Below are 15,269 nucleotides of genomic sequence, written 5' to 3'. Positions count from 1 at the left end.
AAATAGACAAAAGGATTGAGGCTGCTGTTGATTAAATTAAGCAAGGAAAAGCTACGGATGATCGTCCAATTTATGTTCACTGTTGGCTGCATGTATTCCATCAGACAAAGGATCTTGTGAGGCACAGCAAAGATAAGAAACAGAATGACTGTGATAACAACAGTACGATAAAAGCGAGCTGGAGATTTTGACTTTGGGTATCTAGATATTTTAATAAACAGACTGCAGCTACAAAAGACCATAAATGGCAAAAATAGCATGAGAACAGTGGCAACGACTATATTTGCAGGATAAATACCTGTGGAAGACATGTATTCCTGCCAACATAAATAATCTATTCCCATCATGATACAGGAGAGGGCCCACAGCACAGCGCACAGTGTGGTAGAAAGATGCTTTGGCCGTTTAAAACGATAGCAGAGAGGGAAAAAAGTCCCCATATACCTCTCCACACTAATTGCTGTCAATAGGAAAAAACTGGTATTGTATCCAAAAAAATTCAAGATATCAAATACTAAATAAAAATGTGACTCCCACAGAGAGTCATCCCATGTAACTAGACTGATAAAGTATGTGGTGTGACAGAGGAGGAGACTGAAATCAGCAACGGCTAAATTCAGTACATATACTGTGTATTTAGTCTTTTTGATTCTGCAGCAGAGAAACCAGAAAACAGCTCCATTGCTGAAAAGTCCCAAAAAACAGAAAGGTAGAGTAATATATAACAATATTAGCAGAGTTTTTTCTTCTTGGAATGAATCTTGGGTCTCATTTCTCTTGGCTGCATGAGCAGTAGGAGCAGTCTCTGTGATCAAGGCATGTATGGAGTGGCCAGTATTCTTCTCTTCCCTGTAAAAATAAAAAGAACCCCACCATTATTAAGACTGTTGAACTTCGTATTGCGGGATGTCAAACTCAAAGCCTGCTGGCCAGATCTGGCCTGCGGGTGCTTAGATCTGGCCCACTGGGCGGCCCTGGAAACAGTGAAGGACCGGTCCGCAGTGCCTCTGCCAGAGAAAGTGGAGCCTGGGGAGCCGCTTGGGCCACAACAGGTGCCCCAGACATGAGTGACATTGAGCTGGCCACTCTCCCTGGCCACGCCCCCCCAGTCCTGCCCCCTCCCCAGTCCTCCCCCCCAAGGTCAAACACAACCCTGATGCGGCCCTCAATGAAATTGAGTTTCACACCCCTGTTGTATTGCAACTAAAAGGACTTTGAAAGAGCCATATAACAAGACAGACTTCTTGATTCTCTACAACATTCCAGTCCACACTTTAACATAACATAACATAACAACAGAGTTGGAAGGGACCTTGGAGGCCTTCTAGTCCAACCCCCTGCCTAGGCAGGAACCCTACACCATCTCAGTCAGATGGTTATCCAACTTTACATGAGTAGATATAGTTAAATACTTCCACACTTTAGCAAATAAATTGTTTGTGAGTTTTTAGTCAACCAGGTTTTTTTCCTTAATATTTGCAGCATGTGCATTCACTCCTGCTCTATTCTTCTTTTTGCTTTCCAATTTTAAAAGTTCTGTGAAATGTAATAGTTCGACCATGAGCCAATTTAAAGCTCTGCAGAAAGAAAATAGATGGACTTATCTGTATCTCCACCAATTGTCCTCCCTTCTCTATATTTGGATGCAGTTATTTGTAGTTGGCAGCTGAACAAAGGGAAGAGTCACTCCAGTAGTACGTTTCAAATCCCAGAGCTACTGGTTCGCTATCGGTAGCACGTGGGCGCACATTTATTTTTTATTTATTTATTTTATTAAATTTTTATACCGCCCTTTTCCCGAAGGACTCAGGGCGGTGTACAGCCAGAAATAAAATACAAGATATATACAATTAAAAGGAATTAAAATATAGCAATTACTAAACGGCTGATAGTTAAAAATGAATTTAAAATTTAAAATATTAATAAAACCCGAATATAAAATCAAACTATTATGCCAGTCCCGCTTGAGTAAATAAATATGTTTTTAGCTCACGACGGAAGGTCCGAAGATCAGGCACTTGACGTAGGCCAGGGGGGAGTTCATTCCAGAGCGCCAATGCTCCCACAGAGAAGGCCCTACTCCTGGGGGCCGCCAGCCGACATTGTTTGGCGGACGGCACCCTGAGGAGGCCCTCTGTGAGAGCCGCACGGGTCGGTGGGAGGCATACGTAACAGCAGGCGGTCTCGTAAGTACCCGGTCCTAAGCCATGGAGCTTTTAAAGGTGGTAACCAGAATTTGAAACGCACCGAAGACCACAGGAAGCCAGTGCAGACTACGGAGCAGTGGTGTTACGGGAGCCTCGAGGCTCCCCATTACTACTCGCAGCTGCATTCTGACTAGCTGCAGCCTCCGGTGCACCTCAAGGGCAGCCCCATGTAGAGAGCATTGCAGTAATTCAGCCGAGACGTAACCAGAGCATGAGTGACTGTGCATAGGCATCCCGGTCAAGGAAGGGACGAAACTGGCGGACCAGCGACTTGGTAAGGCCCTCCTGGAGACGGCCGCCAGATGTTCATCAAAGGCAGCCCCATCCAGGAGGACGCCCGTTGCGAACCACCTCCTTTGGGGCCACTAACTTGCCTCAACAGTCAGCCGCGGATGCAGCTGACTGTACCGCCGGCCGCATCCACAGCCACTCCGCCTTGGAGGGATTGAGCCTGAGTCTGTTTCTCCCCATCCAGACCCGTACAGCTTCCAGGCACTGGGACAGCACTTGACCGCTTCGCTGGGGTGGTCCGGTGAAAGTACAGCTGAGTATCATCAGCGACAGATGATAGATGTTGAACATCTATATGCTTGCTTTGGGAACGCACGGTGCTTCTGCTCATGCATAGAGTGTTTTAGATGACGTCTTGGTGGAGCCTCCCGCCGCCACTGCTACCGGTTCACCCGAACCAGGGCGAACCAGGAGCAACACACCACTGGGTCACTCTGACAAAACAAGCTACAGCACAATACTTTTGACTCCTCTTGACACCCAAATGTGTGTGTTTCTCTTTCCTCCCTATTCCTTTTTTTGTTCTTCCTTACACTGTCAGCCCATGTGCGTAGAATATCTTGCCCTTTGTTTTCTTAACAACTCTCTTCTCAGTTGCACTAAATGCATTTTTTTTTCTGAAATACCCATGGGACAGAAAAATTCCCATGCATTTTCTTGTTTTGTTTTACAGCTAATCTTTCAAGCAAGAAAAGGATTTCAAACAATTCTCATGAGCATACTGAGATGTTCTTAAACTGGTTACCTGCGTTTGCAAAACAAAACTGCTTCAGCTTGGTATCAGCTGGAGTAAATAGACCAAGACTAGGAAGCAGATGGAGAATTCTTTGCAGAAAGGTAGCTGGTAACCTGAGACTTCCTGAACTCTTTGAAACAAAAATCCAGTAGCCCAGCTGGTTCAGAGACACCTTAACACTGTTGAAGGGGAATCTTCTCTGAAATCTTTGCAAGATCTACCTAATCATGGAAGGCTAGTTCAGCTCAAAACAAATCTAGTGTCCTTTGATGTTAAAACTAACCCTAACATAAATCCCACATCTGGTTGGATGTAGGTGATTCCAGTAAACACTATCCCACCCCCCTTAGCTGAGTTGTGACATGCAAATATGGCTACTAAGTTATTAAGTTATTAGTTATCTCAGATGGGATGATGGAGGCGGATCTTGAGGCTGTCATCTGGGAGGAGTTTGACACTGTGGCTCCCGATGACATGGACAGGATACTGAGGAGGCTGAATGCAACCACATGTTTATTGGAGCCGTGTCCCTCCTGGCTGGTACTGGCCACACAGGAAGTTACACGAGGCTGGCTTCAGGGAATTGTTAATGCTTCTCTGAGAGAGGATGTCTTCCCTACGGCCTTGAAAGAGGCTGTGGTGAGACTTCTCCTCAAGAAGCCCTCCCTGGATCCAGCTGTTTTATCGAACTACCGTCCGGTCTCCAACCTTCGTTTTGTGGCGAAGGTTGTTGAGAGTGTGGTAGCGCATCAGCTTCCTGGGTACCTGGATGAAACTGTCTATCTGGACCCGTTCCAGTCCGGCTTCCGCCTTCCGGCCGGACTGCACTGAAACAGCTTTGGTTGCGTTGGTGGATGATCTCTGGAGGGCCCGGGACAGAGGCTGTTCTTCCGTCCTGGTCCTATTAGATCTTTCAGCGGCTTTTGATACCATCGACCATGGTATCTTGCTGCGGCGGCTGGAGGGGCTGGGAGTGGGAGGCACCGTTTTTCGGTGGTTCTCCTCCTTCCTCTCTGACCGGTCGCAGACAGTGTTGGCAGGGGGGCAGAGATCGACCGTGAGGCGCCTCTTATGTGGGGTGCCCCAGGGGTCGGTTCTCTCGCCTCTCCTGTTCAATATTTATATGAAGCCACTGGGTGAGATCATCTGTGGTTTTGGGGTACGGTGCCATCTGTATGCTGATGATACGCAGTTGTACATTTCCACCCCTAACCATCACAGCGAAGCCGTTGAGGTGATGTCCCGTTGTCTGGAGGCCGTGCGGGTCTGGATGGGGAAAAACAGGCTCCGACTCAACCCCGCCAAGACTGCGTGGCTGTGGATGCCGGCGTCCCGGTATAATCAGCTGAGGCCATCGCTGTCTGTGGGGGACGAGTCATTGGCCCCCACAGAGAAGATCCGCAATCTGGGCGTCCTTCTGGATGCACGACTGTCATTAGAAGAGCATTTGACGGCCGTCACCAGGGGAGCTTTTTATCAGGTCCGCCTGATACGCCAGTTGCGTCCCTTCTTACACCGGGATTCCTTCTGCACAGTCACTCACGCCCTCGTCACTTCCCGCCTGACTACTGCAATGCTCTCTACATGGGGCTTCCTTGAAGAGCACCCAAGACTTCAATTAGTTCAGAATGCGGCCGCGCGGGTGATAGAGGGACCGACTCGTTGCTCCCATATAACACCTCTCCTGCGCAGGCTGCACTGGCTTTCGGTGGTCTTTCGGATGCAATTCAAGGTGTTAGTTATCACCTTTAAAGCGCTCCATGGCATAGGACCGGGTTACTTACGGGACCGCCTGCTGCTACCGGCGATCTCCCATCGACCAGTGCGCTCCCATAGGGAGGTTCTCTTTGGGGTGCCGTCGGCCAGTCAATGTCGGCTGGCGACATCCAGGGGGAGGGCCTTCTCTGTGGGGGCACCAATCCTCTGGAATACGCTACCACCAGGTATCCGTCAACTCCCTGATCTTCGGACCTTTCGACGCGAGCTGAAAACATTTCTGTTTCACCGTGCAGGACTGGCCTAGCGGGGTTTTAATAAGGGGTTTTATTGGTTTTAAGTTCTTCAACCAACTCTAAATTTTCCTTTGTATTAATTGATTTTACTTTGACTGTAAACCGCCCTGAGTCCTTTGGGAGAAGGGCGGTATAGAAATCGAAACAACAACAACAACAACAACAATAACAACAACAACAACAACAACAGCATGGTTGTATGTCCTGTATGTCACCTTTCTAGAAATCTATTGTTTCCTCGAAAATAAGACCCTATCTTATATTTTTTTGAACCCTGAAATAAGTGCTTGGCCTTATTTTTGGGGATGTCTTATTATTTTGGGGCACATGGAGCAAGATGGGGATCCTCTTACTGTATTACCTGATTTCCAGCTCTCTCTCCCTAACCCTAACCAGAGGTAATGGCAGGGACCGGCTGCACATGGGTTTAAATATTTTCAGGGAGGTCTTATTTCTGGGAGAGGTCTTATTTTGGGAGGAGGTCTTATTTTCAGGGAGGTCTTATTTTCAGGGAAACATTGTATTGTCTTCCAGATTTACTAGGTTTCAATTAAATCCCAAAAGAAGGCAACATGAAGGAATACCTTCCATTTTTTAAAAAAATAATAATTGTGCCATTAATATAAGCCTGAAAATGTTGTAGACATTTTCTCCTTCCCTAGAAATTGCCTATCCACCCATATGATACAGGTTTGGCAAGGGCATTTCAGTCCAGCTCTTGCTGAAATATTTGCCTGATCTTCAAGGCTCAGATAGCAATCCCATCTGTCATAAAAATTCATGTGGTCTACTGAAACGTACATTATATCTCCCAATAGGGGAGAGTCCTGGGTTTGATGGCAGGCATATGTGCCTTTGCTGATCAGCCCAAAAAAGGAAAAATATTCTTTCACATCTAATTTTTTCTAAACCTTAGCTGAGAAATGTTTTTAAGATGAGAAACCCATGACCCCAAAATGAAGGGCAATATTCAAAGATTCTGTAGGGATTCTGACAACCCTCAATCTGGGAATCTCTTTATCACCGGAGACTAATCTCTAAATTTGGAGTGACACTGGGAGTTTTAACAGAAGGAGTGAAAGCATTTGAGGAGGAAAAAAATGAAAACCAAGAAAACATATTTAAGGAACATAGTTAGTTGATGGAATAATAATGCCTACATCTGCAGTGAACATATTTCCTTATATTCCTAACACAACTTTTTGATTTCTAAACTTAGTATGCAAATCAATATCCATAATTCTAATGCAATTCTATTGGTAAATTAGAAAGACTAATGTTGCATTGAGTTATATGGCGGGGAAAATCCTCTTTATGTAAATGGTCATTATTTGATTATTTATCACGGAAATTCAGAGACATAGAATCTCTGAACAGGTTTGAGAAAGATCCTCACTAAATTCCTCAAGAACTGCTGCCAGGAACTTTAGAATATCAAAGGCATTGAAACCTCTCCTTGTTCCCCAAAAGCATGACTGTATTCTGGAGTCAACTCCAGTTTCTTCCCTGACTGTTTTTACTAGCTAGGTGGGGCAGGCAGGGCTCCAATTATTGGACTTGTATGATTTCTAATGGCAGAATTGTGGCTGATTTCCATAGTGGATATAATGGGTAGAATAACGGGGAAAGGATAGGCTTGTATGCAGACACATACTTGCAACTATTTCTATGAACTAAACTGAACTATTTCTACGAACTAAAATTATGATTATAGTTTTTCATGGAAATAATTAATGCTTAATTCTACTATACAGTGGCCTTAGTTAAACAAGCCAGTAGATATCTATATAGATACATTTATAAAAAGAGGGGATTTTGAAATAGTTCTTAACCATCTTACTTGTTCCCTCTCTTTAATCATTGTTTTGGTATGCTGGCTCTTTATCTAGTGGTCTGACTTTGGCATTAGCTTTTAGGTAACAGAAAAACAGGGAAAGTGAAAAAAATAACTTTTTCCTGAGCTTCTTAGAATTCTAGCATCTTGGTTCAAGCATTTTTCTTGCTGACTCCTGATCTGGCCTTTTTAAATTACTTCCGGGTGAAAAGAATCACTGAATAAGGAGCTGGTTGAAGGACTTAGAGATTTCCGCTTCAAGTTTTCCCACTCAGCCTTGTGACTCATTGGAAGCCAGGGGACCAGTGATGGATTTCAGAAAAGTTTACTCCCGGTTCTGTGGGTGTGGCTTGGTGGGCGTAGCAAGGGAAGGATACTGTAAAATCTCTATTCCCATCCCACTCCAGGGGAAGATTACTGCAAAATCCTCATTTCCTCCTGATCAGCTGGAATTTGAGAGGCAGAGAATAGATGTCAGAATTTTTACTACCGGTTCTCCGAACTGGTCAAAATTTCCGCTATGGGTTCTCCAGAACTGGTCAGAACCTGCTGAAACCCACCTCTGCAGGGGACCCTTTCTCAGCCTCACCTCATCTCACAAATAGCTGTGAGAATGAAATGTAGGAAGCCTTATGTAAGTCAGCTTTGATGCTCATAACAAAAGGCAGTATATACGTGCAACGAATAATGCAAGCACTTATTTGGGATGTGAATGCATGCATATGCAGATTTCTGAAGTGCAGTTTAAGAAAAGTGAAATAAATGAAATAACATTTTAAAAAGGTAAATGGCTCATGAGATGAGTTTATACATTCACTGCAATGGTGGGTTGCTACCGGTTCGCCACAAATCAGGTGAACCGGTAGCACCGGCGGGAGGCTCTGCCCACCTGCCCAGATGCTTCTGCACATGCGTAGAAGCAGTGCGCGCAAGAACATGCACACCCACGAGAAAACCGGTAGCGACGGGATTTGCAATCCACTACTGATTCACTGATTCACTATGTTCTTAGTCCAGGGGTGTCAAACTCAATTTCATTGAGGGCTGCATCAGGGTTGTGTTTGACCTCAGGGGGCCGGGGTGGGCGTGGCCAGGGTGGGTGTGATAGAATAGAATAGTATAGAATAGAATTTATTGGCCAAGTATGATTGGACACACAAGGAATTTGTCTTGGTGCATATGCTCTCAGTGTACATAAAAGAAAAGATACGTTCATCAAGGTACAACATTTACAACACAATTGATGATCAATATATCAATATAAATCATAAGGATTGCCAGCAACAAGTTATAGTCATACAGTCATAAGTGGAAAGAGATTGGTGATGGGAACTATGAAACGATTAATAGTAGTGCAGATTCAGTAAATAGTCTGACAGTGTTGAGGGAATTATTTGTTTAGCAGAGTGATGGCCTTCGGGAAAAAACTGTTCTTGTGTCTAGTTGTTCTGGTGTGCAGTGCTCTATAGCGTCGTTTTGAGGGTAGGAGTTGTAACAGTTTATGTCCAGGATGCGAGGGATCTGCAAATATTTGATCAGCTCAATGTCACTTGTGTCAGGGCGCCTGTGGTGGTCTGAGTAGTCTGCCAGCGAAAACAGGCTCCTGACCTCCGTTTTCGGCTCTGACAGCCTCCTGCAATCCTCTGCCAGCGAAAACAGAGTTTCATTTTCGCTGGCAGAGGCACCGCGGGCTTCACTGTTTCCAGAGTGTCCCCGCAGTCCAGATCTAAGCACCCCATGGGCCAGATCTGGCCCCTGGGCCTTGAGTTTGACACCCCTGTTTTAGGCAATCCTGAAAAGGGAGGTAAAGCCTCCAGAGGACAAATTCATGCCAATGTGTATCTTGCATGAAGCATAGCATCACTAGGCAAACACAGTTGCTGTCAGTAAGTTAATGGGCATTTCTGAATTTCTCAAAATATATAACTGAAAGTTGGAGGTGCTAGCATTCACTTTGGCACTAGGGCATATTTCGTTTTTCAGCCATGAGTTGCTAAATAAGCCCAAATGGGCTGGGTTCAACATTACATATCACTAAGCTATAAACAATGGTTAACAAAACAAACAGGCGGCTTATATTCTGTAAGCCACCTTGAGTCGCCATGTGTAAATAGGCGGCAATATAAATCCCCTAAATAAATCCCCTAAATAAACAAACAGCTAGATTCACATTACAATACATTCTAATCCCAAATAAGCCATATTATAGCTTCACTCAATGTATGAAGTGAGCTGCTGGTTAAATCAGTATTGCTGGGAGACTTATTATTCTAGTTTGGCCCGACAATGAGCTACAGACATTGTTCCTTTTTGTTTTTCTCTTATATTTCCCATTATGGCTTGTAGTGATTTTTTAAAAAATGTGAATCAATGAAGTAATTATTTTCCCAAAGGACACTCTCAGATGAATTAATTAGTTCCCTTATGTTCTAAGAGGAGGAGGGAGGGAGAGAGAGAGCGCGAGAGAGAGAGAGAGAGAGAGAGAGAGAGAGAGAGAGAGAGAGAGAGAGAGACGTTTCCTTTCCAAAAAAGAAAAGATACGTTCATCAAGGTACAACATTTACAACACAATTGATGATCAATATATCAATATAAATCATAAGGATTGCCAGCAACAAGTTATAGTCATACAGTCATAAGTGGAAAGAGATTGGTGATGGGAACTATGAAACGATTAATAGTAGTGCAGATTCAGTAAATAGTCTGACAGTGTTGAGGGAATTATTTGTTTAGCAGAGTGATGGCCTTTGGGAAAAAACTGTTCTTGTGTCTAGTTGTTCTGGTGTGCAGTGCTCTATAGCGTTGTTTTGAGGGTAGGAGTTGAAACAGTTTATGTCCAGGATGCAAGGGATCTGCAAATATTTGATCAGCTCAATGTCACTTGTGTCAGGGCGCCTGTGGTGGTCTGAGTAGTCTGCCAGCGAAAACAGGCTCCTGACCTCCGTTTTCGGCTCTGACAGCCTCCTGCAATCCTCTGCCAGCGAAAACAGTTTCATTTTCGCTGGCAGAGGCACCGCGGGCTTCACTGTTTCCAGAGTGTCCCCGCAGTCCAGATCTAAGCACCCCATGGGCCAGATCTGGCCCCTGGGCCTTGAGTTTGACACCCGTGTTTTAGGCAATCCTGAAAAGGGAGGTAAAGCCTCCAGAGGACAAATTCATGCCAATGTGTATCTTGCATGAAGCATAGCATCACTAGGCAAACACAGTTGCTGTCAGTAAGTTAATGGGCATTTCTGAATTTCTCAAAATATATAACTGAAAGTTGGAGGTGCTAGCATTCACTTTGGCACTAAGGCATATTTCGTTTTTCAGCCATGAGTTGCTAAATAAGCCCAAATGGGCTGGGTTCAACATTACATATCACTAAGCTATAAACAATGGTTAACAAAACAAACAGGCGGCTTATATTCTGTAAGCCACCTTGAGTCGCCATGTGTAAATAGGCGGCAATATAAATCCCCTAAATAAATCCCCTAAATAAACAAACAGCTAGATTCACATTACAATACATTCTAATCCCAAATAAGCCATATTATAGCTTCACTCAATGTATGAAGTGAGCTGCTGGTTAAATCAGTATTGCTGGGAGACTTATTATTCTAGTTTGGCCCGACAATGAGCTACAGACATTGTTCCTTTTTGTTTTTCTCTTATATTTCCCATTATGGCTTGTAGTGATTTTTTTAAAAATGTGAATCAATGAAGTAATTATTTTCCCAAAGGACACTCTCTGATGAATTAATTAGTTCCCTTATGTTCTAAGAGGAGGGAGGGAGGAAGAGAGGGAGAGAGAGAGCGCGCGCGAGAGAGAGAGAGAGAGAGAGAGCCGTTTCCTTTCCAAAAAAAAGAAAAGAAAAAGAAAAAAATGAGGTAAGACATGCAGAATTCATGTAAAGACTGCAGTGTGCATTTGAATAAGGATAGAGTGAAGTGAGAGAATGTTATTCACAGTGTGGGTACATAAACTGTATACCAATAAGAATGAGAAAATCCTTAACTTATGAATGAAGAATAGCTCTGAGCAAGGTGCTGCAAAGAAATACTGTTCTATGGGCCATGATAAAAAAAATCCAAAATCCATAAAAGCAATGCTTTTATGAAGCAACTGAAATGTTACAATTTTTTTTTTTTAGAGTTTTCAAAAATGTCTTCTTCAGTCAAGGTTAAAAGCAGGGGGAGAAAAAGAGCCAGAGAACAATTTTTTCCTAATCATGGAGCCATGTCTGCACCAATGCGCGTTCTTTGTGGAGCAAGATACCAGATACTAAATCTATTACACAAGGGACTTTCCTATACCATCCAGGAATAAACCAGTGATATTTTTTTAATCATCAGGTTTTGGAAATAAATAAATAAAACTACCCCCAATTCAGTTCTACAGAGGAATTATTGAGTCTGTCATCTGCACCTCTATAACTGTCTGGTTTATCTTTGCAACCAAACAAGACAGACACAGACTTCAACGGATAATTAGAACTGCAGAAAAAACAATTGCTACCAACTTGCTTTCCATTGAGGACCTGTATACTGCAAGAGTCAAAAAGAGGGCTGTGAAAATATCTACAGACCCCTCACATCCTGGACATAAATTGTTTCAACTTCTACCCTCAAAACGAGCTATTGAGCACTGCACATCAGAACAACTACTAGACACAAGGGCAGTTTTTTCCTGAATGCCATCACTCTGCTAAATTCCCACAACACTGTCAAACTATTTACTAAGATTGTATTACTATTATTCTTCTCATCCTTCCTATTACCTATCTCCTCCCACTTATGACTATAACCATGTTGCTTGTATTTTTACGATTTATGTTGTTCTGTTTGTTTCCTAGTATGATTTGATTGCTTATTAGTAACCTATGACTATCACTAAGAGTTGTATCTTATGATTCTTGATGAATGTATTTTTTCCTTTTTCTCCTTTTATGTACACTGAAAACATATGCACCAAAGACAAATTCCTTGTGTGTCCAATCACATTTGGACAATAAAGAATTCTATTCTATTTCTATTCTACATAGAGCATTCTCAATCATATCTCAATCACACCTTCAACCAATTTTCGATTTTCTCATATCCCCAAAGCACCAGAACAATGTTGAACAAGACTGAGCAATGAAACGCAATTAAAAGAAATGGAGCTGAAATGATATATTTCTTATTTTGCACAATTGTCTCCCTCCTTATATTCTTCTCCTTTTATAACATGCTTTGAAGGACTCACATTATCTGATGATGTGGCAATCTTTCGTCAGAAAAATAGATCTTTATAAATATAAGACATTATATTACATGTGTCTGAAATTCTGAACTTATTATTTTGTTAATGCACACACCAATGTAAAAGATAAGGAAAAAAAATCACAGGTAAATATCTGCAATAGCAGAAATAATACATGAAGATTGTGCAAGAATAGAAAGATGTGAGAGAAGGTGTGATGCCAGAACAGACCAAAAGGAGCATTTTCTGGCAGGGATAAATCAGGCTATGCTTTGGATCCAAAATCACTTAATCATCAAATGAATATAGTATTACTTACCCTTCATTATCCGGTGTAAAGTTCTGAAACATTTCTTTTCCAGACAGTCAAGTGATCTTTCCAACTGGTGACAGCAGGAAAATAAAGTTTAGCTAGCAGCAGAATGAAGACATTACCCACACATCTTTATCTGCTTGCAATTTGACAAATGGCCAGTGCTGGTCTTTATTTGTCAGTGTTCAGCAGAGCCAGTTTGGCAATGAAGAAAACTCATGAACTCATATGGTAAGAGGGAGAAACAGAACTCTATATTTTTTCCCAAGCTAGGTCACATCTGACGCTTGCTGACACACCCATGATAGCTTTTATGTGAACAGTCTGCAGGTGCCAGAAATATTATGCATGGATACTCCTTAAGAATGTTTTGCATCGAGAATAATGGGCTAACACAGGGAAAGGGCTAATAATGGGAATAACATAGAGAAAGAATTGAGATCTTAAATCTGAGTAAGATTTATAGGTCTGACTATTTTTCCACATTATATACTATAGAGAATCACTTGAAGGAGTAGAGTAGAGTAGAGTAGAGTAGAGCAGAGTAGAGTAGTGTAGAGTAGAACAGAATACAGAATAGAACACTTTATTGGCCAAGTGTGATTGGACACACAAGGAATTTGTCTCTGGTGCATAAGCTCTCAATGTACAAAGAAACAAAGTAATATAATCCTATGTAGTCTGCAGCGAGTCATAGAAAATAATAAAAACATCAAAACTATTGGAGAGCGTTTTACCAAGGCTGCCATCAGTGACACCATCTTGAACCATATCTATTAATGGCCTCTTCAATTTGCAAATTTGTTCACTGCTACAGAATTTACAGAGGATCAAGATCAACCATGGTTATTCACAGGGAGGGGTCATAAAAAAAAGTCAAGATGGCAATCTTAACAGTGCAATTAAAATTTGACATTTTTTTTAGCATGCATCATGTGCAGTGTGGGATTCTGCCGGTTCTAGGCGGTTCAGCCGAACAGTGTGTTAAATTGCCGATTCGCCCCGCCCCTTGCCCCTCCCCTCCCCACCATTACTTACTGGTGTCGAGTGGGCAGCGAGGTGCATGGATCGGGTGGGCACCGGCCACAAGCCGCTGCCCATCCGATCCATGCACCTCGCTGCCCACCCGATCCAAACACCACGTGGCCGCCGACAGAAGCCTGCCTGCATCCAAGCGTCTCTCTAGCCAGCGATTAAAGCGTGGCCAGCAAGGAGCTTGGATCAGGTGGGCAGCGAAGCGTGTGTCAATCGCCTCGGCCTGCTGCCCACCCAGCAGGACTGTCCTGCGGCCGCCTCCTGCCCATGCAGCACCAGCCTACCCTACCCCATCTGGAGAAAGAGTGATGGAGAGAAAGAGGGGGGCAGAAAATGATGAAGGAGAGAAAGAGAGATGAAAGATAGAAGGGGGAGAAAGATGAAGAAGAGAAAGTGGGGAGGAAGATGGAGAGAAAGAGAAGGAGGGAGAAAAAGATTAAGGAGAGAAAGATTGAGAGAAAGAGGGGGGAGAAAGATGAAGGAGAGAAGGGGGAGAAAGATGGAGAGAAAGAGAGGGAGGGAGAAAGAGATTAAGGAGAGAAAGATGGAGAGAAAGAGAGATGAAGGATAGAAGGGGAGAAAGATGAAGAAGAAAAAAGGAGGGAAAAAGATGGAGAGAAAGAGAGGGAGGGAGAAGGAGAGATTAAGGAGAGAAAGATTGAGAGAAAGAGGGGGGAGAAAGATGAAGGAGAGAAAGAGAGGGAGGGAGAAAGAGATTAAGGAGAGAAAGAGAGAAAGGGGGAGAAAGAGATGGAGAGAAAGAGGGAGGGAGAATGGATTTGTTCTGGTAATTGGTTTAACAAGCATGGCACTGAAAAAGTGACTTATGACCGTTTTTTCACACTTAAGAACATTGCAGCGAACAGTCATTAGGGCAAAGAAGCTATGTCACATGACCACCTGGACATGCCCACCTGATCACATGAAGCGCCACAGTTGTGACATGAGTGACATGGTTATTAAAAATGCTGCAACAGGCATAAATGATGACTGGTCATAAGTGTGAGGACTGGTCAAAAGTGCGAGAACCTGTCGGAAATCACTTTTTTCAGTCCTCTGGGTAGTCCCTATGTGCATAGGGACTACCCAGACGGCTGAAAAAGTTATTTTGACCTGTCCTCACACTTTTGACCAGTCCTCACACTTATGACCGGTCATCATTTATGCCTGTTGCAGCATTTTGTGCATAGGGACTACTCAGAGGGTTGAAAAAGTTATTTTTGACCTGTCCTCACACTTTTGACCGGTCCTCACACCTACAACTGTCCTCACATTTTACATTTTGTGCCCTATTTTGTAACCGTGCTGAAGAGAAGCAGTTGTGAAATGAGTGACATGGTTGTTAAAAATGCTGCAATGGGCATAAATGTGAGGATGGTCATAAGTGCGAGGACTGGTCAGAAATGACTCTTTTTAGCCCTCTGAGTAGTTTCTATGCCCATAGCCATGGCCACCTGGTCACATGAGCAGCTAGCCATGCCCACCCAGTCACATGACCACCAAGCCACACCCCAAAATAAGCCACGCCCACAGAACCGGTTGTTAAAAAATTTGAATCCCACCACTGATCATGTGATACATATAAAAAAGAACAGCTGTAATTTTGCAGCTATGGTC

The 15,269-nt window shown here is 43.3% G+C and overlaps 1 protein-coding gene across 1 annotated transcript in view; it reads right to left on the bottom strand.

Annotated features, from left to right (window-relative positions):
* The window catches only part of LOC131192483 (proto-oncogene Mas-like), a 12,896-nt gene extending 241 nt beyond the window's left edge, over nt 1–12,655 (bottom strand). Inside the window, exons 1-2 of the mRNA XM_058171706.1 lie at nt 12,624–12,655; nt 1–849 (exon numbers count right to left, since the gene is read on the bottom strand). The exon at nt 1–849 is cut by the window's left edge and continues 241 nt beyond it. Coding sequence (XP_058027689.1) covers nt 1–849; nt 12,624–12,655 — 881 coding nt within the window. The remainder of the gene's footprint in view (nt 850–12,623) is intronic.
* Between the last annotated feature and the right edge of the window lie 2,614 nt (nt 12,656–15,269).

The sequence above is a fragment of the Ahaetulla prasina genome, chromosome 1 (assembly GCF_028640845.1).
Source record: "Ahaetulla prasina isolate Xishuangbanna chromosome 1, ASM2864084v1, whole genome shotgun sequence".
NCBI classification, from domain to species: Eukaryota; Metazoa; Chordata; class Lepidosauria; order Squamata; family Colubridae; genus Ahaetulla; species Ahaetulla prasina.
Note: the sequence above shows the minus strand (reverse complement) of the source record. Positions and strands in the feature narration are given on the sequence as shown.